The 24,688-nt window shown below is 40.5% G+C and overlaps 1 protein-coding gene across 1 annotated transcript in view; it reads right to left on the reverse strand.

Annotated features, from left to right (window-relative positions):
• Positions 1-24,688, reverse strand: part of LOC128687029 (unhealthy ribosome biogenesis protein 2 homolog) — a gene marked incomplete at its 5' end in the record, with an annotated part of 159,922 nt that overhangs the window by 90,261 nt on the left and 44,973 nt on the right. Inside the window, 1 exon segment of the mRNA XM_070082352.1 lies at positions 20,244-20,326. Within this exon segment, the coding sequence (XP_069938453.1) occupies positions 20,244-20,326 (83 nt within the window).

The following is a 24,688-nucleotide window of genomic DNA, read 5'->3' on the forward strand; positions in this document are numbered from 1 at the left end:
TAGGTAGACTGTTCCACTCATCAACTACCCTATTTCCAAACCAATACTTTCCTATATCCTTTCTAAATCTAAACTTATCTAATTTAACCCTTTCAGGGTCCGTCCCGTAGATCTACGGCTTTACGTTCAGGGTCCAAACTGTAGATCTATGCCATGAGCTCAGCTCACTCTGATAAACTGTGAGTGGTACATTTGGGCCTAGATATGAGAGAATACATCTATGTGGTATGTGTGCACCACATAAAACAGATCCTGCAGCACACTGTGTATAATGAGAGAAAAAAAATGAAATCATGATTTTTCGATTAAAACAGCAAATTTGCAGTGTTTTTTCGTATGTTTTATATAGTTGTATTTGCGATTTCTTGGTCTCATTTGATAGAATGGAAGACATATTACAGAAATAGAGATGATTTTGATTGGTTTTAGCACTGGAAATGGCTTGAAACTGAGCTCAAAGTAGCAGAAATGTTAAATTTTTGCCGATATTCAAGAGTAAACAAACGACCTCACACATCTAATACACGTCAGCTGGTGGGTCTAATATACATTCACAAATATGGTGATGATATTTATACAATTATTACAGTATTGCATAACAGTAAATCTTCTATTTTTTGGTGTGAATAAAAATTCATTATGTGAATAAAAAATCAAAATGGAATTTATTTGTAAAGCCTCAAAACATAACTAATGAACAGAGGAAATGTTAGTTTAGTGCCAGGAATTCCTACATTGTTCATTCTGGACCCTATTTTGAAATTGGAATATTTTGAACTTTGTGTTAAATTGGCCAAATTAACAATTTCCGATCACTTTATTTTGTAGTTGAAACAGTTGACTTGGCGATTTCTTGTGCTCAATCGATAGAATAGAAGTAATACTAGTGAAAAAACTAAGAATTTGGTTGATTGGAATAATGTAATTGGCCTAAAATGGGAGTCAAAGTCGGCAAAATCGCCGATTCATAAATATCGCTGACACATCAAAATTCGTGAGAGCATAATTTCGTCAATTTTCCACCAAATTTCGTACTTTTTGTTTTATTACCTTCACAAAAAGATTCTCTACGATTTCATAAGAAAAAATAACAATTTTTTTTTTTTTAAATTCTTGGACACTGGTGCGTGACTCCAGAATTGGGCCTTGGACCCTGAAAGGGTTAAATCCATTACTGCGGGTTCTCTCTTGGAGAGACATCCTCAAGACCTTATTAATATCCCCTTTATTAATACCCATCTTCTACTTATACACTTCGATCATGTCTCCCCTCATTCTTCGTCTAACAAGTGAATGTAGTTTAAGAGTCTTCAATCTTTCTTCATAAGGAAGATTTCTAATGCTATGTATTAATTTAGTCATCCTACGCTGAATGTTTTCTAACGAATTTATGTCCATTCTGTAATATGAAGACCAGAACTGAGCTGCATAATCTAGGTAGAAACAGGGTCAGTGCTGAAAAGCCTACAAAACAAGAGTACATCAGCAAGTACTAGACATCAGACACACAACAGGAGACAAAGGCAAAAAAAAAAAAAAAAAAAAAAGAATGGAGCTCAGTATATAAATGGCAATGGGACCTGACAGCATTACCACAGATTCTGCAAGAGGACTCAGAAGCACTATCTGAACTAATGGCTATGATCTACAGCAAGTCAATGAACATGGAAGAGGTGTCAGATATGTGGAAGACAGCAAACACAGTACATACCTATATGAGATGCTATCAAAAAGTTCCAGTTAAAATGCTGTCCCTTGAGTGTCATTTTTGTTTTTTGGGAAGAGAAAGAAGTCACAGGGGGCTGGATCTTGGAAGCAGGGAGGGTACAGTATGACCACCACGTTGATTTTGGTCAGAAAACACTGAACATGACACGACCCATAAGAAATTGCCACAGCACTTGCAATATCTTGGATATTCTGACAACAATCTTCATAAATAGAAAAAGCTATTCAAAACACTCTCTGAACTACTACTTCGTTGCCACATGCTTGCTGAGGTATTTTGTGAGTTTCACTAACCGCTTTACTGAACTTGAAACGGAATTTCACACATACACATGTGCTGTTCTTTCAAAGATTTTAGTCTGTTACACAAAAAAATTGCAACAATACAATGCATAGACAACCCAAAAAATGCCCGTCTAACCGACTGCAATGAAACTCAACACTCTACTTTACAAAGGAATGTACTGAACAGAGTGATCTACATCACTCCCATATTTCACCCAGAAAGCCCATGAAAATTCAAGTATGGGAATTTTTTGATAGCACCTTGTTTTTAAGAAAGGAGATAGGCAGGAGGCATTGAACTACAGGCCAGTTTCGTTGACATATATACCATGCAAAGTAATGGAGAAGATAGTCAGAAGGAGAGTGGTAAAGTATGTGGAGAGCAGTTTCCCAAACCACCAGCACAGGCTCAGAGATAGACGTCTTACCAACCTTTTGGAGTTTCATAACAGAGTAACAGAAGTCAAACAGGAGAAAGAGGGTTGGGTGGATTGTATATTCTTAGACTGCAAGAAGGCATTTAATACTGAACTGTACATGAGACTTGGGCAAAAACTTGAGTAGTTGGCAAGAATAACTGGGAATGCACTTGGGTGGGTCAAGAGAGTCCCTTAGGGAAGGAAGCAAAGAGTGATTACCTGGAAAGAGATATCAGAATGAGAAAGAGAAACAAGCAGGATACCACAAGGATCAGTATTAGGGCTGTCTCTGGTTTATAATTATGACATACTAATGGATTTAGTCAGATGTGTCTTTGTTCTCTCATGCTGGGAAACTAATGAGGAGAAAATAAATAGACGAGGACAGGGACAGGATGCAAATGGAAATAGACAAATCGCAGGCTGGTCAGATAAGTGGCTGCTTAAATTCAACTCCAGGAAATGCAAGTTTATGAAGATTGGGGAAGAGGTCAGATGGCCAGACACAGACTACAGACTCATGGGACAGAGACTGCAAACCTCACTTAAAGAGAAAGACCTGGGAGTAAGATTAGTGCTTAGCATATTGCCTGAGGCTCACATCAACCAAATAATCACTGCAGCCAATGCTCACATGGCATATCTGAGAGTGGCCTTCAAAAGTCTCAACAAAGAGTCATTCTAGGTGCTTTATACAACAAATGAGTATGTCAGGCCCATCTTGGCATATGCAGCACCAGCATGGAACCCACACCTATGGAAGTACGTTAAGAAACCAGAGAAAGTGCTGAGGTATGCAACAAGACTAGCTCCATAGCAAAGGGTTATGAGCTAAGAAGTAAGGCTAAACTGAGGACAGAAGGACCAAAGGAGACATCATGGCATGCAAAATACTCAAAGGAATTGATAAGACAAACAGAGACAGGCTATTTGAGAGCCAGGAAGCAGGTACTCAGGGGCACAGATGGAAGTTAAAGAAATAGATGAGTCACAGGGATGTCAGGAAGTATTTCTTCAGTCTCAGGGTGGCTGGAAAGTGGAATGATCTAAACAAAAAAGTGGAGACTTACTACATACAGTTTTAAAAATAGGTATGAAAGGATCCACAAGGTTAAGAGAGGGAGAATCTGGTAAGAGGCAAGTTGAGAGGTAGGGTCAAGAGCTTACACTCAACCCTAGCAAAAACATATAGATGAGAACAAATAGATGAGTACCTAACTGTACACACACACACACACACACACACACACACACTAGATGAGCTGGAAAGGAAGATGGAAGAGAGGTTAGCAGCAGAATGCAGAAGGTGGAAGCAACAGGCCACAGCAGCAGAAATCAAGATAGAGATATTAGAAGAGGAGCTGAGACATCTGAAACAGCACAGAGACAAAGATATTACAGAAGTAGCATCGGCAATGGCTACATCAAACACAGACAACAGGTCTGAAGGAAGCATGGAAACTAAACTGTATGCAGAGGTCCTGTCAAACCCACATGGGGCCAAAACAAAGACAGGGAGCACACTAGGACAGAATGAGAGGTTGGAAGACATTGAAGGAACTAGGACATGTGCAAGGACCTTACCAGATACCTGTGGGGGCCAGGAGCAGGTGAGCAGGAAGGATAAACCAAGAAGCATAGGGGCAATAACTAGGGAAGGGACTGAAGGAAGGAACACTCCACGGGAAGGAACTAAAACACATCAGAGGATGCAATGGGAGTCACAGTGGGAGGTGGAAAGGGAAAGATCCGTGTTTGTCTATGGGCTAGACGAAGCTAAAGGGGAAACTTATGATGAAAGAAAGCAGGAGGAGAAAAAAGCGATTGAAGATATCATGAAGGTGATAGGCGAGGGGGACATGACCCAGGTGGCAAATTTTCGGAGAATTGGGTGGTTCACAAAGAAAAGGAATCGGCCTCTCAAAGTAATTTTCAAGGCAGAATCAACCCGAACCATGATCCTGCAGGAGAAAGCACGGCTGAGAGGCAAGCAGGAGTTCCGGAGTGTGTACCTCGAGCGAGACAGAACACAGGACGAAAGGAAGACAATGAAAGAGAGAGTTCAAAAACGAAAGGAGAAATGGGAGGAAACGAAAAAGGAGAGCAGAATAATCCAGGATCAAATGGAAGGACAAGCGCACCCCCCAGAAACACCTGCAGAAGGACTCCAGCCACGACACCCCCAAGGCAACTGAACAATCCAAACCAACCATCACACACCGATCCCTCTGTTTCCACCCCCCGCACCACAGTTACAGTATTAGAACAGAAGTTGAAGGTTTGGTACACAAATGCAGATGGATTAACGAATAAACATGAGGAATGGCAAGAAAGAATCAATGAGAAGTCCCCAGACATCATAGCAGTTACAGAAACAAAACTCATGGAGACAATAACAGATGCAATCTTCCCACCAGGATACCAGATCATGAGGAAAGATAGAAGGGGCAGGGGGGGGAGGTGGGGTTGCTCAGCTCGTAAAAAACAGATGGAAATTCGAGAAAATGGAAGGAATAGATGAGACGGGAGAAAGAGACTACATAGCAGGTACACTTCAGTCTGGGGAACACAAAGTGGTCATTGCAGTGATGTATAATCCACCACAGAACTGCAGGAGGCCAAGAGAGGAATATGAAGAGAGCAACAGAGCAATGGTGGACACACTTGCTGAGGTGGCAAGAAGAGCTCACTCCAGCAGAGCAAAGTTGCTGGTTATGGGGGATTTCAACCACAGGGAGATTGACTGGGAAAACCTGGAGCCACATGGGGGTCCCGAAACATGGAGAGCCAGGATGTTGGACGTGGTGCTGGAAAACCTCATGCACCAACATGTTAAGGACACTACCAGAGTGAGAGGGGAGGATGAACCAGCAAGATTGGACCTTGTGTTCACCCTGGGCAGCTCAGATATTGAGGACATCAAGTATGAGAGTCCCCTAGGAGCTAGCGACCACGTGGTTCTGTGCTTTGAATACATAGTAGAACTGCAAGTGGAGAGAATAACAGGAGTTGAATGGGAAAAGCCTGACTATAAAAGAGGGGACTACATAGGGTTGAAGAACTTCCTGCGGGAGGTCCAGTGGGACAGTGAGCTGGCAGGAAAGCCAGTAAATGAAATGATGGAATATGTAACAACAAAATGCAAGGAGGCAGTGGAAAGGTTTATTCCCAAGGGCAACAGTAACAACGGGAAGACCAGAACGAGCCCCTGGTTTACCCGACGGTGTAAGGAGGCAAAAACAAAATGCAATAGAGAATGGAAAAAGTACAGAAGGCAGAGAACACACGAAAATAGGGAGATCAGTCGCAGAGCCAGGAATGAGTACGCACAGGTAAGGAGGGAGGCCAAGCGACAGTATGAAAATGACATAGCATCGAGAATCAAGACTGACCCGAAACTGTTGTATAGCCACATCAGGAGGAAGACAACAGTCAAAGACCAGGTGATCAGATTAAGGACAGAAGGTGGAGAACTCACAAGAAATGATCAGGAGGTATGTGAGGAGCTGAACAGGAGATTTAAGGAAGTTTTTACAGTAGAGACAGGAAGGGCTGTGGGAAGACAGCACAGAAGGGAACATCAAGAGGGAATATACCAACAAGTGTTGGATGACATACGAACAACTGAGGAGGAGGTGAAGAAGCTCTTAAGTGACCTTGACACCTCAAAGGCGATGGGACCGGACAACATCTCCCCATGGGTCCTTAGAGAAGGAGCAGAGATGCTGTGCGTGCCTCTAACCACAATCTTCAACACATCCCTTGAAACTGGGCAACTACCTGAGAAATGGAAGACAGCTAATGTAGTCCCCATATTTAAGAAAGGAAACAGAAACGAGGCACTAAACTACAGACCTGTGTCTCTGACATGTATTGTGTGCAAAGTCATGGAGAAGATTATCAGGAGGAGAGTGGTCGAACACCTGGAAAGGAACAAGATTATAAATGAAAACCAGCATGGGTTCATGGAAGGCAAATCTTGTATCACAAACCTCCTGGAGTTTTATGACAAGGTAACAGAAGTAAGACACGAGAGAGAGGGGTGGGTAGATTGCGTTTTCCTAGACTGCAGGAAGGCCTTTGACACAGTTCCCCAAAAGAGATTAGTGCAGAAGCTGGAGGATCAGGCGCACATAAAAGGGAGGGCACTGCAATGGATAAGGGAATACCTGACAGGGAGGCAGCAACGAGTCATGGTACGTGAAGAGGCATCACAGTGGGCGCCTGTTACGAGTGGGGTCCCACAGGGGTCAGTTCTAGGACCAGTGCTATTTTTGATATATGTGAATGACATGATGGAAGGAATAGACTCTGAAGTGTCCCTGTTCGCAGATGACGTGAAGTTGATGAGAAGAATTAAATCGGACGAGGATGAGGCAGGACTGCAAAGAGACCTGGACAGGCTGGACATGTGGTCCAGCAACTGGCTTCTCGAATTCAATCCAGCCAAATGCAAAGTCATGAAGATTGGGGAGGGGCAAAGAAGACCGCAGACAGAGTATAGGCTAGGTGGACAAAGACTACAGACCTCACTCAGGGAGAAAGACCTTGGGGTGACCATAACACCGAGCACATCACCGGAGGCACACATCAACCAAATAACCGCTGCAGCATACGGGCACCTGGCAAACCTGAGAATAGCGTTCCGATACCTTAATAAGGAATCGTTCAAGACACTGTACACTGTGTATGTTAGGCCCATACTGGAGTATGCAGCACCAGTCTGGAACCCACACCTGGTCAAGCACGTCAAGAAGTTAGAGAAAGTACAAAGGTTTGCAACAAGGCTAGTCCCAGAGCTCAAGGGAATGTCGTACGAGGAAAGGTTAAGGGAAATCGGACTGACGACACTGGAGGACAGAAGGGTCAGGGGAGACATGATAACGACATACAAGATACTGCGGGGAATAGACAAGGTGGACAGAGATAGGATGTTCCAGAGAGGGGACACAGGGACAAGGGGTCACAACTGGAAGCTGAAGACTCAGACGAGTCACAGGGACGTTAGGAAGTATTTCTTCAGTCATAGAGTTGTCAGCAAGTGGAATAGCCTAGCAAGTGAAGTAGTGGAGGCAGGAACCATACATAGTTTTAAGAAGAGGTATGACAAAGCTCAGGAAGCAGAGAGAGAGAGGATCCAGTAGCGATCAGTGAAGAGGCGGGGCCAGGAGCTGAGTCTCGACCCCTGCAACCACAATTAGGTGAGTACAATTAGGTGAGTACACCCACACACAAAATTAGCTGACCCTGTTTTCTATCTTTTGCCTATACAGAACAGTGGGGCCTCTGGTCATGACCATAATTTGTTCAAAAACTGGTCGTGACCCAATTTGGTCGTGACTCGAACCTAATTTCCCCATCGGATTGTATGTAAATACGATTAATCCGTTCCAGATCCCTACAAACTGCGTGTAAATATTGTTTTCTTAAGATTTTTAAACACAAAAATAGTTAATTATGCTACAGACTGTACAGTTTAACCCTTTGAGGGTTTTGGTCGTACTAGTACGTCTTACGCATAGGGGTTTTTGACGTACTAGTACTCATAAATTCTAGCGGCCTCAAATCTAGTGGGAGAAAGCTGGTAGGCCTTCATATGAAAGAATGGGTCTATGTGGTCAGTGTGCACAGTCTAAAAAAAATCCAGCAGCACACAGCGCATGAGAAAAAAAAAACTTTGACCATTTTTTTGGAATAAATCAGCGACTTTGCAGTGTATTTTCGTATAGTATTTATTGTTGTATTCTAGTTTTCTTGGTCTCATTTTATAGAATGGAAGACATATTACAGAAATTGAGATGATTTTGACTGGTTTTACAATGAAAGGTGCCTTGAAATTGAGCTCAAAGTAGCAGAAATGTTCGATTTTTACCTAACTTCAAAAGTAAACAAATCGTGCCAAGCGTGCAATACACGTCAACTGGTGAGTCTAATATTCTTTCACAAGTGCACCAATAATATTTATACCATTTTTTACACTAATGCAGTAGTCTGCATAACAGTAAATCTTATATTTTTTGTGAGAATAAAAATTCAAAGTGGAAAGCAAAAGAATATAAGAGGGGCCTTGAGACGTGACTAATCACTAGAGGAAATGTCATTTTAGTGCCAGGAATGTCTTTATTGTTTATTCTGGACCCTATTCGGAAATTGGCATCTTTTGAAATTTGTGTGAAATTGGCAAAATTGCTAAATTCTGACCACTGTACTGGATAGTTGAATTTCATAAATGGGTGGTTTCTTGCACCCATTCGATAGAAAAAATGGAGTTCTAGCGAAATATTCATGTTTTTTGTCGACTAGTACAGTGAAATTGGCCGAAAATGGGGCTCAAAGTGGGCAAAATCGCCGATGCGTAAACATCGCCGAGATCGCTAACTTTGCGAGAGCATAATTCCGTAAGTTTTCTATCAAATTTCAAACTTTTGGTGTCTTTATGATCGGGAAAAGATTCTCTATCTTTTCATAAGAGAAAATAATTTTTTTTTTTTTTTAAATTTGGCCGACCCTGAGAACGAGTTTCGGAGAGGGCCTGTCGACCCTCAAAGGGTTAATAGTAAACTGAATGTAAAAACCTTGAATAACACTGAGAAAACCTTGAACAACAGAGAAAACTGACATTTCACGAGTCCGTTCTAGACCCCTATGAACCGTTCGCGGTAAACATTTTTTTTAGAGTTTTAACCCCTAAATGGTCCAAATGTATATATACATTCTCTCGCCCAGTGCCCCGAATATTTTAAAAAATAAAAAAAAATCATTTTTTTTTCACCGAAATAAAGAGAAAATTTTTCTGTTATAAGATTAAAATAAAAAAAAATAGGGTCAGTACTTACTGAGATATGAGGCTGAAAAATTGGCACTTAACCCCTTGACCGTTGTAACACCAAATCCTGAGGTGTGTCCTAGTGTCACAGAAAGTTAAAAAAAAAAAAAAGATTTTTTCTTATGAAATGATAGAGTATCTTTTCCTGATGGCAATGACACCAAAAGTATGAAATTTGATGGAAAACTTACGGAATTACTCTCGTGAATTTAGCGACCTCAGTGATATTAACGAATTGGCGATTTCCCCCAATTTGAGCCCTATTTTTGGCTAATTCCATTGTTCAAGTCAACCAAACTCATAACTATTTCTTTAAAACTCCATTTGTTCTATCGAGTGAGTACAAGAAACCACTCATTTACGAATTTAAACTACCCAATAAAGTGATCAGAAATTGGCAATTAGGCCAATTTCACGCAAATTAAAAAATATGCCAATTTCAAAATAGGGTCCAGAATGTACAATGCATTTTCTTTGTTCATCAGTCACATCTCCAGGCCCCTCTGATATTACTCTTGCTTACTATTTTGAATTTTTATTCAAACAAAAAATAGAAGATTTACTGTTATGCAGAATACTGCAACATTGTAATAATTGTATAAATAATGTTAACCCATTCATGACTGCATACTAGAATGGCTAGTTGGACATTTATTGGACAATGACATCCTTTGTTTACTTTTGAACATTGGCAAAAATCAAACATTTCCCCTACTTTCAGCTCCATTTCAAGTTTTTTTTCATAGGAAAACCAATCAAAATCACCTCTATTTCTATAATATGTTTTCCATTCTATCAAATGAGACCAAGAAAATGAGAATAAAACCATAAATACTATACAAAAATAGACCACAAAGTTTGAGTTTTAATTAAAAAAAATGGTTGGTTTTTTTTCTCATGCACTGCGTGCTGCAGGATTTTTTTTATATGGTGCACTCTGACCACACAGACCCATTCTCTCACGTGTGGGCCTACCAGCTTTCTCCTGCTTGATTTGAAGCCACTAGAATTTTTGAGTATATATACGTCAAACACGGTGGCTAGTAAGACGTATATATACGACCGAAACAGTCAAAGGGTTAATGCTCACCTGTCGAGTCCTGCAGCTTGCAGAAGTGTTGCTGATATACCATTTTTTTCCCATTTTTATATTATTTTATACATTAGACCCTTGACTTACGAGTTTAATCCGTTGCAACAGCTAGCTCGTAACTCAATTTTATGTAACACGTCGTATAATTAATTTAACATGGTTCAGTTTGTGTGAATGAAAAAAAAAATATCTTGTTCAAGTGGCCACCTTGTTGTAGAGCAGCCGGGGAGCCCTCCCGCCATCCCCTACCACTCCCTGACACTATATCTTGTATCTGCCAAGCAATCATGACACCCAGTAGCAATACCAGTGTTGCTGAAAGTGGCACGAAGAAGTATAAGCGCTTAAGTCTTAGAATTAACAAAGAAACAAAGATATTAAACAAGACTCACGAAATCGTAATGACACGATTGCAAATAAACCATACCACGGGCGGGATTTGAACCCTCAGTCAGAGAGTCTCAAAACTCCAGACCATCGCCTTAGCCAATGGACCAGCTAGGCTGACACCTACCCCGTCTTCCTTCCACTGCAGACTGATACACTCTTGAAGTCATTCTGTTTCGCTCCATTCTCTCTACATGTCCGAACCACCTCAACAACCCTTCCTCAGCCCTCTGGACAACAGTTTTGGTAACCCCGCACCTCCTCCTAACTTCCAAACTACGAATTCTCTGCATTATATTTTCACCACACATTGCCCTCAGACATGACATCTCCACTGCCTCCAGCCTTCTCATTGCTGCAACATTCATCACTCATGCTTCACACCCATATAAGAGCATTGGTAAAACTATACAGTGGACCCCCGCATACCGTTGGCATCACATAACGATTAATCCGCATACCGCTTGCTTTAATCGCAAAAATTTTGCCTCACATACCGCTTAAAAACCCGCTCACCGCTGATCGTCCGAGACGCGTCCAATGTGCGCCTTAGCCAGCCTCACATGTTCCGCCGGTGGCATTGTTTACCAGCCAGCCTCCGCGGTAGCATCCAAGCAAACAATCGTAACATTTCGTATTATTACAGTGTTTTTGGTGATTTTATCTGGAAAATAAGTGACCATGGGCCCCAAGAAAGCTTCTAGTGCCAACCCTACAGCAATAAGGGTGAGAATTACTATAGAGATGAAGAAAAAGATCATTGATAAGTATGAAAGTGGAGTGCGTGTCTCCGAGCTGGCCAGGTTGTATAATAAACCCCAATCAACCATCGCTACTATTGGTGGTACAGCTGCTGCTGCTGCACTGTCAGCTGCTGCTGCTGCTGTAGCATCGTCTGCTGCTGCTGTAGCATCGTCTGCTGCTGCTGTAGCATCGTCTGCTGCTGCTGTAGCACTGTCAGCTGCTGCTGCTGCTGTAGCATCGTCTGCTGCTGCTGTAGCATCGTCTGCTGCTGCTGCTGCTGCTGTAGCATCGTCTGCTGCTGCTGCTGCTGCTGTAGCATCGTCTGCTGCTGCTGCTGCTGCTGTAGCATCGTCTGTTGCTGCTGTAGCATCGTCTGCTGCTGCTGTAGCATCGTCTGCTGCTGCTGTAGCACTGTCAGCTGCTGCTGCTGCTGCTGTAGCACTGTTGTTGGTGTGGCTTATTGAGAATACCAAGAAACAATTAACCCCAGAGGATTTGCCACCCAGGACAACCCAAAAAAGTCAGTGTCATCGAAGACTGTCTAACTCATTTCCATTGGGGTCCTTAATCTTGTCTCCCAGGATGCAACCCACACCAGTCGACTAACACCCAGGTGAACAGGGAAAAATGCCTGGAACTAGTGCTCATATTGGTGAATTTAAAGCCAGCAAAGGTTGGTTTGAGAGATTTAAGAATCGTAGTGACATACACAGTGTGATAAGGCATGTTCTGGAAGAAAATACCAAACAGGACCTACAGTACTCAGGAGGAAAGGGCACTCCCAGGACACAGTGTCTCATCAGTCATTGCTGCATCTTCAATAAAGGTAAGTGTCATTTATTCTTCATTTAGTACACTAATACATGCACAATATATACTGTGCATGTACTACTCTACTATTGTGCATGTATCCTTCTCTTTGTGTGTAGGAAAATGTATATTTCACGTGGAAAAATTTTTTTTTTCATACTTTTGGGTGCCTTGCACGGATTAATTTGATTTCCATTATTTCTTATGGGGAAAATTCATTCGCATACCGATTATTTCGCATACCAATGAGCCCTCTTGCACGGATTAAAATCGGTATGCGGGGGTCCACTGTACTCTCATACATTCCCCTCTTTGCCTCCAAGGACAAAGTTCTTTGTCTCCACAGACTCCTAAGTGCACCGCTCACCCTTTTCCCCTCATCAATTCTATGATTCACCTCATCTTTCATAGACCCATCTGCTGACACGTTCACTCCCAAATATCTGAATACATTCACCTCCTCCATACTCTCTCCCTCCAATCTGATATTCAATCTTTCATCACCTAATTTTTTTATCCTCAAAACCTTACTCTTTCCTGTATTCACTTTTAATTTTCTTCTTTTACATACCCTACCAAATTCATCCACCAACTTCTGCAACTTCTCTTCAGAATCTCCCAAGAGCACAGTGTCATCAGCAAAGAGCAACTGTGACAACTCCCACTTTATGTGTGATTATTTATCTTTTAACTCCACGCCTCTTGCCAAGACCCTCGCATTTACTTCTCTTACAACCCCATCTATAAATATATTAAACAACCACGGTGACATCACACATCCTTGTCTAAGGCCTACTTTTACTGAGAAATAATTTCCCTCTTTCCTACATACTCTAACTTGAGCATCACTATCCTCGTAAAAACTCTTCACTGCTTTCAGTAACCTACCTCCTATACCATACACCTGCAACATCTGCCACATTGCCCCCCTATCCACCCTGTCATATGCCTTTTCCAAATCCATAAATGCCACAAAAACCTCTTTAGCCTTATCTAAATACTGTTCACTTATATGTTTTGCTGTAAACACCTGGTCCACACACCCCCTACCTTTCCTGAAGCCTCCTTGTTCATCTACTATCCTATTCTCCATCTTACTCTTAAATCTTTCAGTAATAACTCTACCATACACTTTACCAGGTATACTCAACAGACTTATCCCCCTATAATTTTTGCACTCTCTTTTGTCCCCTTTGCCTTTATACAAAGGAACTATGCATGCTCTCTACCAATCCCTAGGTACCTTACCCTCTTCCATACATTTATTAAATAATAGCACCAACCACTCCAAAACTATATCCCCACCTGCTTCTAACATTTCTATCTTTATCCCATCAATCCCAGCTGCCTTACCCCCTTTCATTTTACCTACTGCCTCACGAACTTCCCCCACACTCACAACTGACTCTTCCTCACTCCTACAAGATGTTATTCCTCCTTGCCCTATACATGAAATCACAGCTTCCCTATCTTCATCAACATTTAACAATTCCTCAAAATATTCCCTCCATCTTCCCAATACCTCTAACTCTCCATTTAATAACTCTCCTCTCCTATTTTTAACTGACAAATCCAGTTGTTCTCTAATCTTCCTTAACTTGTTAATCTCACTCCAAAACTTTTTCTTATTTTCAACAAAATTTGTTGATAACATCTCACCCACTCTCTCATTTGCTCTCTTTTTACATTGCTTCACCACTCTCTTAACCTCTCTCTTTTTCTCCATATACTCTTCCCTCCTTGCATCACTTCTACTTTGTAAAAACTTCTCATATGCTAACTTTTTCTCCCTTACTACTCTCTTTACATCATCATTCCACCAATCGCTCCTCTTTCCTCCCGCACCTATTTTCCTGCAACCACAAACTTCTGCTGAACACTAACACTACACTTTTAACCCTACCCCATACCTCTTCGACCCCACTGCCTATGCTCTCATTAGCCCATCTATCCTCCAATAGCTGTTTATATCTTACCCTAACTGTCTCCTCTTTTAGTTTATAAACCTTCACCTCTCTCTTCTCTGATGCTTCTATTCTCCTTGTATCCCATCTACCTTTTACTCTCAGTGTAGCTACAACTAAAAAGTGATCTGATATATCTGTGGCCCCTCTATAAACATGTACATCCTGAAGTCTACTCAACAGTCTTTTATCTACCAATACATAATCCAACAAACTACTGTCATTTCGCCCTACATCATATCTTGTATACTTATTTATCCTCTTTTTCTTAAAATATGTATTACCTATAACTAAACCCCTTTCTATACAAAGTTCAATCAAAGGGCTCCCATTATCATTTACACCTGACACCCCAAATGTACCTACCACACCCTCTCTAAAAGTTTCTCCTACTCTAGCATTCAGATCCCCTACCACAATTACTCTCTCACTCTCTCATTATTGTATTATTATTATTAATTTAGGGAATTTGATCTGTGCTCTAGTTACTTAAATTAATAATAACACTAATAATAATAATTATTATTTTTATTATAATAACGAATGCCGGCAACTCAGTGCACTGTTTACCTCACTGTGGGAGCAGTTCTCTCCTGCTTTGCTTACATTTTTAACAGTTATTTGGCCAAATTTTGTTTTTCTAAGCAGAGTAAGTGTAAAGGATAGTGCTGAGAAGAAAAAGAGAATTATTTCCATGGAATTAAAGCATGAAATCATAGATAAACAAGCGAGGTGCCCAGGTTTTGGGTTGAGGGGGAAGAGGGGGGAAGCTGGCTCTTAACTCAAATGTTGGCTCATAAATCAGAGCAAAAAATCGACCCAGGGACGGCTCGTATCTCAAAAAACTCACGTCGGGACACTCGTAAGTCAAGGTTCCACTGTATAATTTTTATGTTCTGATAATTACAATTTATTGTAGTTCTTGTCATTTCATAACCAGTCTTTGTTCTGACACTGATATTAGGTACTGAAATTGTACTCAAATTGTCACAAACACATTGACAGGTGGATATTTACACCTGCCTTGGTCATTTACTATTGTCTAGGAATATATACAAAGTATTTATAGGTCCCAGCAATGTTTTGGATACACAGGAGTATAGAAAAAGAAGAAGGAAGAAGAAGGAAGTTCTCTTGAAGCAATGCGTAAGACAAGTGTCAGTGACAAGCATCCGGGAGGGCAGTGATAAGATGAGATAAGCGATGCGATGACATTTGATGGGCGCCAGCAAGGGTGCAGAGATATGGAGTGACATTAGATGAGCTGGTATCTCCGTCTCTGATTATCTGTCTCTCTGTCTGCTTGTCTCTTTCTGTCTCTCTGCTTGTCTCTCTCTCTGTCTCAGAGGGAGCCACTGTGAACCAACAGGCATTCTTATGCATTATATCTACAAGCAAAGTATAGCACTTTGGATTTTTTAGGTTATCCTAGGTAATTTACACTATGTATAATTGTATTTGTGTGTACCTGTGAGACAGATAAAAAGAGACAGAGACAGATAGACAGAGACAGACAGATAGGACCTAGTAGCAGTCGGTGAAGAGGCAGGGCCAGGAGCTGAGTCTCGACCCCTGCACCCACAATTAGGTGAGTACAATTAGGTGAGAGATAGACAGACAGAGATAGAGACAGATAGACCCTAAACTTGGGGTTAACATCATTTTCCTCTTAAAAGGGGAGTGTTAATATGACATTACATCAGTGAATCTTTGGTGTTTGCTGCACTGTTTGCTCTAGCTGGCGCTCAATTTAACTGCCGCTCCCACAAAATACTAAGTGGTCCCAGATTTTTTAATATTGTGCACACCGAGTGTTAAGACCCATTCTATGTTGACCAGGCATCTCAGGCCGATCATGCCAAATTTGGAGGCAGGAAAATTAAAATGTATATATAGATTTGGGGCGCTAGCAGTAAGAGCGTATATATACATTTGAACTGTTTAGGGGTTAAGAGATGTCTAATGGCTGAGATGTGAACTCCGTTATTTATCGTTTGATTTCTTTCATTTTTGGTGCACATTAAGAAACAGCTTTCCATTATATATTGCCCAAGTTTCAATAAGATAGCCCAACAAACAACCGAGAAAAAAAAATTACCAAAATTCACATACGGCAAGCCCTAGCCAGGTACTGGCACTGCAAGAAGCTGTTTGTACACTACCTGTTGATAAAACATTGCTAATCCAAATTTATCACAGTTGTAATTACTGTAATTTATGAATAACTTACTTCTGAGATAAACAACGAAAACGAGCGCACACCGAAAAAAAAAAATCGAGAAAATAAGTCACTCTGTCTGACTTTTTTGGGTTATCCTAGGTTCTCTACACATATGCTGCTATGTATGATAATCTATGTAACTGTATTTGTGTATACCTGAATAAACTTACCTAGTTTCATGGTGCATTATGAGTGTATAGCACAGTTAGCACTGTACTACACTATGTTTTCTCTAATATAAGTACCAGGAAGGCATAGGAGGATGGCACTTTATCCCTTATCCTCAAGTTCACAGCGAATGAACGCACATCTGACTGAGACCGACTACAAGGTGAGGGTCTCTGATAGGTGTACAAAAACAACAGGAAGTGGGGAAAACTGGAGCGTGCAAAAAATGGCATGGAACATGAAAATTGGCACAGCTGTGTCTGTTTCACACCTGATTGTGTGTTCATGGCCAGATGCAAAAATCTGGCAAATTTTTTGGTTGTGAACTGATCTGTCCATGTTTGGAAGTGTTCATGACCAGAGGTTCCACTGTGCTTTATTTTCTGTAATAAATATGGTTAATCACTTTCAAAGTATCCTATTCTATTCATGATTATCTTCTACATATGAGTAGCAATGTTGGTACTTTTCCAGTAAAATGAGAAAACCTGAAAACAAAGTCATGAACTATTTAAAACTAATAATTATATACATGTATGTGTCACCTTGCTTTGGTGGGAGATGGGCAGCATGTCAAAAAAATAAATATGTACAATTATGTATCTAAAAACTGTAATGAAAAACTATAATGGATTTTTTCCCTTATTTGTAAGGAAACATAGGAGACAAATCTACAAGAGCCCTAGTTTAAGGTTCAAATGAAGCATATGATTTACAAAGTTGGCTCATTTGCAGAGAGAGAGAGAGAGAGAGAGAGAGACAGAGAGAGAGAGAGACAGAGAGACAGAGAGACAGAGAGAGACAGAGAGAGAGAGAGAGAGACAGAGAGAGCAGAGAGACAGAGAGACAGAGAGGGCAGAGAGAGAGAGACAGAGCAGAGAGACAGAGAGACAGAGAGAGAGAGACAGACAGAGAGAGGGAGAGAGAGAGAGAGAGAGAGAGAGAGAGAGAGAGAGAGAGAGAGAGACAGAGAGAGAGAGAGACAGAGAGACAGAGAGACAGAGAGAGACAGAGACAGAGACAGAGACAGAGACAGAGACAGAGACAGAGACAGAGAGAGACAGAGAGACAGAGAGACAGAGAGACAGAGAGAGAGAGAGAGAGAGAGAGAGAGAGAGAGAGAGAGAGAGAGAGAGAGAGAGAGAGAGAGAGAGAGAGAGAGAGAGAGAGAGACAGAGAGAGAGAGAGAGAGAGAGAGACAGAGAGAGAGAGACAGAGAGAGACAGAGAGAGAGAGACAGAGACAGAGAGAGAGAGAGAGACAGAGACAGAGAGAGACAGAGAGAGAGACAGAGAGAGAGACAGAGAGAGAGACAGAGAGAGAGACAGAGAGAGAGAGAGAGAGACAGAGAGACAGAGAGAGAGACAGAGAGAGAGAGAGAGAGAGAGAGACATCTGGCCTAGAATTGGTGGGCTATTTATTGCAGTATCAGTTTTCCAAACAATACTGTTTTTAACTAATGAAGTCAAGAAGTGAGGCCTCTACCATTAAGGATATAGTAGAGGATAATATATCCTTAATGTATTTTACTTAATGGTCACTTATACTCTCCTTTTGGGCAATGTGTGAATTGATATTCAGATACCACGTAAGTTACAGGGAATATTCTAGCAAATTAGTGATTAAGACAAGAGGGTCAGGAGCCAGAAATTGCTTAAGTGAAAATATAATTTTATGAGTACAACTGGTTGCATGCCCCCACATACTACAAAGCAGTGCGTGAAGAGGAATGAAGCCTGAAAATGAGTGCACGTTTAGTTCTGGATGATTTAACTGGTTTAGAATGCAGAGTGGACTGCATAATATAAAGTTCAATGGGAGAGCACTTCAGCTGACCATGCTGCCACAGAAAAGTTCCCATGCAAACTGGTTAGCATATGTATGAGGATAGCTACAACCCTGAGCAGGTATTTAATGCTGATGAGATAGCTTTGTTCTGGAAGATGCCATCTAGAGCATACATCAGTAAGAAAAAACTGTTCCTGGATACAAGGCCATCAAAGACTGTTTCAGCTTGATTCATTGTGGTACTGCATCAAATGACTTTATATGCAAGTGTACACACACTTGTTTATCACTCCAAGAATCCACATGCTTTAAAAGGTAAGAGACAAAAACTACAGTGCCTGCTATTTGAAAGGCCACTGCCATAGCATGGGTGACTGAGGCCTTCTTTACCGAGTGTTTCTGATACCTGAATTGAGGATGTACCTGTCCCTAAATAAATTTGCATTCAGGGTTCTCCTTGGCATTGATAACTGTCTTAGGTCCTTTTTACCACCAAATGTGACATCCTTGATATAACCACCTGGATCAAAGAGTTAACAAAACATTTAAGTGCCACTACATGCTTAATGTGGTGCAGAAACTGGCAACAACTGATGATGCAACACATTAGAGTGCCAGATTTTTGGCACAAATTTAACATTATAGATAGATGCAATTCCCAATGTCAAAAAAAAAAAAAAAAAAGCATAGGATCATGTACCAAAATCAACAATAAATGCTGTTTGGAGAAAAATATGGCCTAGTATGGTGAAAGATTTTACAGGATTACCATCAAAAGAAAATTAGCTTCAGGAAATTGATGATTTGGCAAGGAGTGTCAGGTGAAGGAGTTGAGTTATGCAGTCAGATGACATCAAAGAGCCAATGAGGAAACAACCGCAAAGGAAATGTTGCAGGAAATAAATTCCCAGCTGCAGAGACCAGAATACAATGAGGATGAAGAACCTGAGCCAGAACAACTGATGATGACACTGCAAGAGATACACAAATTACTACAAACTGTTGGTAAAACTGAAGACTTATCTGTTGAAAAGGACCATGACTCACCCAGAAGCATTGCTGTAAAGCATGCTCTGGAGCAGACACTTGAGCATTATCATCTGCTGTAGAAAGAATTCCAGGATAAAACAAACCAGCAGTATATTACTGAATACCTGAGCACTCCACTGTAGTAATCAATTGATAAAGCTGCATCAATATACCAAGATTTCCAATGTTCAGCATATCACCCACAATCTTTGCCACAGCCACCCTCTCCACTTCAGGATGTTAAGTATCACCAACTCAACTTGAAGGTAAGTAACAAATGTGGAACAATATTAATGCAGCCATTTTTTAGCTAAATGTTCTCTTCCTTTTCACTATCTGAACCTCACTAGAGTTGAGGTATTTCACAGAGCATCCTCATCAACAATTAGGTAAAAAAAAAAAAAAAAGTATTTAGTTTTTTGGAGGGTTTAGGAATGCAACCCTAATTTTTCTGTGTTTTTTACTCCATAAGTCACATAAATCATTGGTAGTGGAGTTTTCAGGAACATAACCAGCATGAATTCAGAATGTCCATTGGAGGAAACATTGCAATAAAGGTCTCTCTGCAAACTACGTCCACCTCTAGTGCAAATTATAGGAGCCCATAACCTAAGAGTAGATAAAAAGGCCTTGAGGAAAAATATTTGGATGTTTCCTGAAGCTATTTGAATATTTCACTTCTCCTACCAACCCATCTTTTTTAACTGCAAAATAAGCATATTTATTTTGTAACATGTCTTTCTCACTGCCTGTAAACTTACCCTATCATTTATCTACTTACCCTGTATCAGATGTGAGGAAGTAGGTGTGAATTTCACCCCAGGTGTGGCAAAGATCAAGAATACTTCCACAAATATTATTATTCTGAAAGTAAACATATCAAAATAAAATTTAACTAATTTGCTAAATGTGAAATAATAATAAACTCTCTTTCTAGATTTACTTTCCTCATTTTAGGGTGATGAGGGAAGGTATCCTTCAATGCCTACCCAAACTAGATGCATTTCGGTCACTGTGCAAACTGATGAAGATATGTCCATATTCCATAACCCCAGACCCCAGTGCCTCAATGCATGTGACTGGAATTATGCAATGTGTGGCATAAGTTGATAATGTAGCTAAATAACAGTACAGTAGGGCCCCACTTATAACTGCAGTTTAGGTTCAAGGCTACTACCATAAAGCGGAAATCGCTGTAAAATGGAATGCCCTTTTTTTTCCACTTATAAATGCATATAAATGCTAGACAACACGTTTACACTAACACATACATTAAGTTAGCAACAGACCTAGGCATTAAAAAAAAATAAAAAAGTAAAATACACATATAGTACACTCATTACTTACCTTAAAATATTTGTAGCCTTAATGTAGGGTGAGATGAGTAGTATTTATAGTAAGAAATTAGGTGTCACAGGCATGGTAGCCAGCCAGACACCCCATTCCATCCACTTAACAATTAAAGTGTCCCAGAGCGATAAAATGCATAGACAGTGGAACCTCAGCTTACGAATGCCCCACCATGTGAATTTTTCAGGATACGAACCGTCGTTCGGTCGATATTTTGCCTCTGGATACAAATGAAATTTCAGGATGCAAACTTCCCCCTCAAGGGAGGTTCCTCAAATAAATAAATAAATAAAATATTTATTTATTTCCAAAGGTTACAATGTGTGTTTACATATCATATGATTGGAGCAAAGAAAGCCATTATCACGCCGAGGCATTTCAGGCAAACTTAACCTAATACAGTGGACCCTCGGGTGATGATTTTAATCTATTCCAGAGAGCTTGTCCTTAACCAATTTTATCGTTAGCCGAATTAATTTTCCCCATAAGAAATAATGGAAATCCAATTAATCCGTTCCTGCTGTCAGGAGGCTTGACAGAATAGTACTTCAATGTGACGCTGTTATCAACTCTACAGCTTATTTATCTATCACAATTCATCTAATATGACCTAATAAACAATATTAATAACATAGAAACATGATATATACTCTAGAATGAATAAAATATGTCATAATGTATGTGGGGATAAGTGATGAAAGTGTTGTTGTTGGGTTTATAATGGCCACTTTTGGAGGAGGTTTCTGCCACCACCACTATCCACAAACAATATATGAACATAATTTATAAATAAGAAATATTTACATTTTTAATTTATAAATAAGAAATATTTACATTTTAATTTATAAATAAGAAATATTTACATTCTAATTTATAAATAAGTAAGTGAGTTTATTCAGGTATACACACATATACAGTTATGTACATAGATTATCATACATAACAGCATATGTGTAAAGTACCTAGGATAACCTAAAAAACTCAGAGTGACTTACGTATTTCCATTGGGGTCCTTTTACAGTGGACCCCCAACTTACGATATTAATCCATTCCAGAGAGCACATCGTAAGACAAAATTATTGTAAGTCAAATTAATTTTCCCCAAAAGAAATAATGGAAATCAAATTAATCCGTTGACGACACCGAAAAGTATGAAAAAAAAAATTTTTACCACATGAAATATACATTTTCCTACACACAAAAAGAAGGATATATACATAATATAAATTGTGCATGTATTAGTGTACTAAATGAAGAATAAATGACATTATTGAAGATGTGCTGATGAGTGATGAGACACTGTTTGTGTCCTGGGAGTGCCTTTTCCTCCTGAGTGATGTAGGTCCTGTTTGGCATTTTCTTCCAGAACAGACCTTATCACACTGTGTATGCCCCTACAATTCTTAAATCTCTCACACCAACCTTTGCTGGCCTTAAATTCACCAATATGAGCACTAATTCCAGGCATTTTTTCCTGTTCACCTGGGTGTTAGTTGACTGGTGTGGGTCGCATCCTGGGGGACAAGATTAAGGACCCCAATGGAAATAAGTAAGGCAGTCCTCGATGACACACTGACTTTTTGGGTTATCCTGGGTGGCTAACCCTCTGGAGTTAATTGTTTCTCGGTATTCTTGATAAGCCCATGGTGGTTTATTTAAGAACATAAGAAATAAGGAACACTACAGCAGGCCTACTGACCCATGTGAGGCTGGTCCATGTCCCCCCCCCCCAGATTAGCCCAATGGCCCACCCAGTCTAGTCACCGCCACTCAAGGAAGGAGCACGGCACCAGACCCAGCAGCACAAGCTAGTCAGGTCCAACTCACACCCACCCATACCCACTCATGTATTTATCTAACCTATTTTTAAAACTACACAACGTTTTAGCCTGAATAACTGTACTCGGGAGTTTGTTCCACTCATCCACAACTCTATTACCAAACCAGTGCTTTCCTATATCATTCCTGAATCTGAATTTTTCCAACTTGAAAGCATTGTTGCGAGTCCTGTCGTGGCTGGAAATTTTCAGCACGCTATTTGAAGAGGTAGATCATGGTAATGAATATGATATTGTGTATACGGACTTCAGTAAAGCTTTCGATAGAGTTCCACACCAGAGGCTATTGAGGAAACTTAAGGTCACACGGAATAGGAGGAGAAATTTTTTCCTGGGTAGAGGCATGGCTGACAAATAGACAGCAGAGAGTTTGCATAAATGGGGAGAAATCAGAATGGGGGCACGTCACAAGCGGTGTTCCTCAGGGGTCAGTGTTGGGCCCGTTGCTGTTCACAATTTACATAAACAGAATTCTTGGCTTCATATCTAGAAGTATAAATAATAGAAGTTCTCAGGTTGTTCTTCAACTCTATATATCCTTGGTTAGGCCACATTTAGACTATGCTGCTCAGTTCTGGTCACCGTATTACAAAATGGATATAAATGCTCTGGAAAACGTACAGAGGAGGATGACAAAGATGATCCCATGTATCAGAAATCTTCCCTATGAGGATAGACTGAGGGCCCTGAATCTGCACTCTCTCGAAAGGTGCAGAATTAGGGGGGATATGATCGAGATGTATAAATCGAAAACAGGAATAAATAAAGGGGATGTAAATAGCGTGCTGAAAATATCCAGCCAAGACAGGACTCGCAGCAATGGTTTCAAGTTGGAAAAATTCAGATTCAGAAAGGATACAGGAAAGCACTGGTTTGGTAATAGAGTTGTGGATGAGTGGAACAATGCTTCTATTCTCTTTGTATCCCATCTACCTTTTACTCTCAGTGTAGCTACAACTAAAAAGTGATCTGATATATCTGTGGCCCCTCTATAAACATGTACATCCTGATGAGAGTAAGACACATGTGCAACATCTGGGAATCTTTATTGTAGACGTTTCGCCATCCAGTGGCTTTATCAATACAAATTCTAGGACATAACTTGAAGACAGTAGAACTATGTACAGAAGATGAGGTAATCAGTCCCTCAACCTAGGAGTAGGTGCGAACAGCACCATAGTCTTCAGAATCTCCACGACTATGGTGCTGTTCGCACCTACTCCTAGGTTGAGGGACTGATTACCTCATCTTCTGTACATAGTTCTACTGTCTTCAAGTTATGTCCTAGAATTTGTATTGATAAAGCCACTGGATGGCGAAACGTCTACAATAAAGATTCCCAGATGTTGCACATGTGTCTTACTCTCATCTTGTCGGTATTATATACCATTCGTACACAACATGTACATCCTGAAGTCTACTCGACATTCTTTTATCTACCAATGCATAATCCAACAAACTACTGTCATTTTGCCCTACATCATATCTTGTATACTTATCCTCTTTTTCCTAAAATATGTATTACCTATAACTAAACCCCTTTCTATACAAAGTTCAATCAAAGGGGTCCCATTATCATTTACACCTGGCACCCCAAACTTACCTACCACACCCTCTCTAAAAGTTTCTCCTACTTTAGCATTCAGGTCCACTACCACAATTACTCTCTCACTTGGTTCAAAGGTTCCTATACATTCACTTAACATCTCCCAAAATCTCTCTCTCTCCTCTACATTCCTCTCTTCTCCAGGTGCATACACGCTTATTATGACCCACTTTTCGCATCCACCCTTTACTTTAATCCACATAATTCTTGAATTTACACATTCATATTCTCTTTTCTCCTTCCATAACTGATCCTTCAACATTACTGCTACCCCTTCCTTTGCTCTAACTCTCTCAGATTCTCCAGATTTAATCCCATTTATTTCCCCCCACCGAAACTCCCCTACCCCCTTCAGCTTTGTTTCGCTTATGGCCAGGACATCCAGCTTCTTCTCATTCATAACATCAGCAATCATCTGTTTCTTGTCATCCA

Source organism: Cherax quadricarinatus, chromosome 7 (assembly GCF_038502225.1).
Source record: "Cherax quadricarinatus isolate ZL_2023a chromosome 7, ASM3850222v1, whole genome shotgun sequence".
Classification (NCBI taxonomy): domain Eukaryota; kingdom Metazoa; phylum Arthropoda; class Malacostraca; order Decapoda; family Parastacidae; genus Cherax; species Cherax quadricarinatus.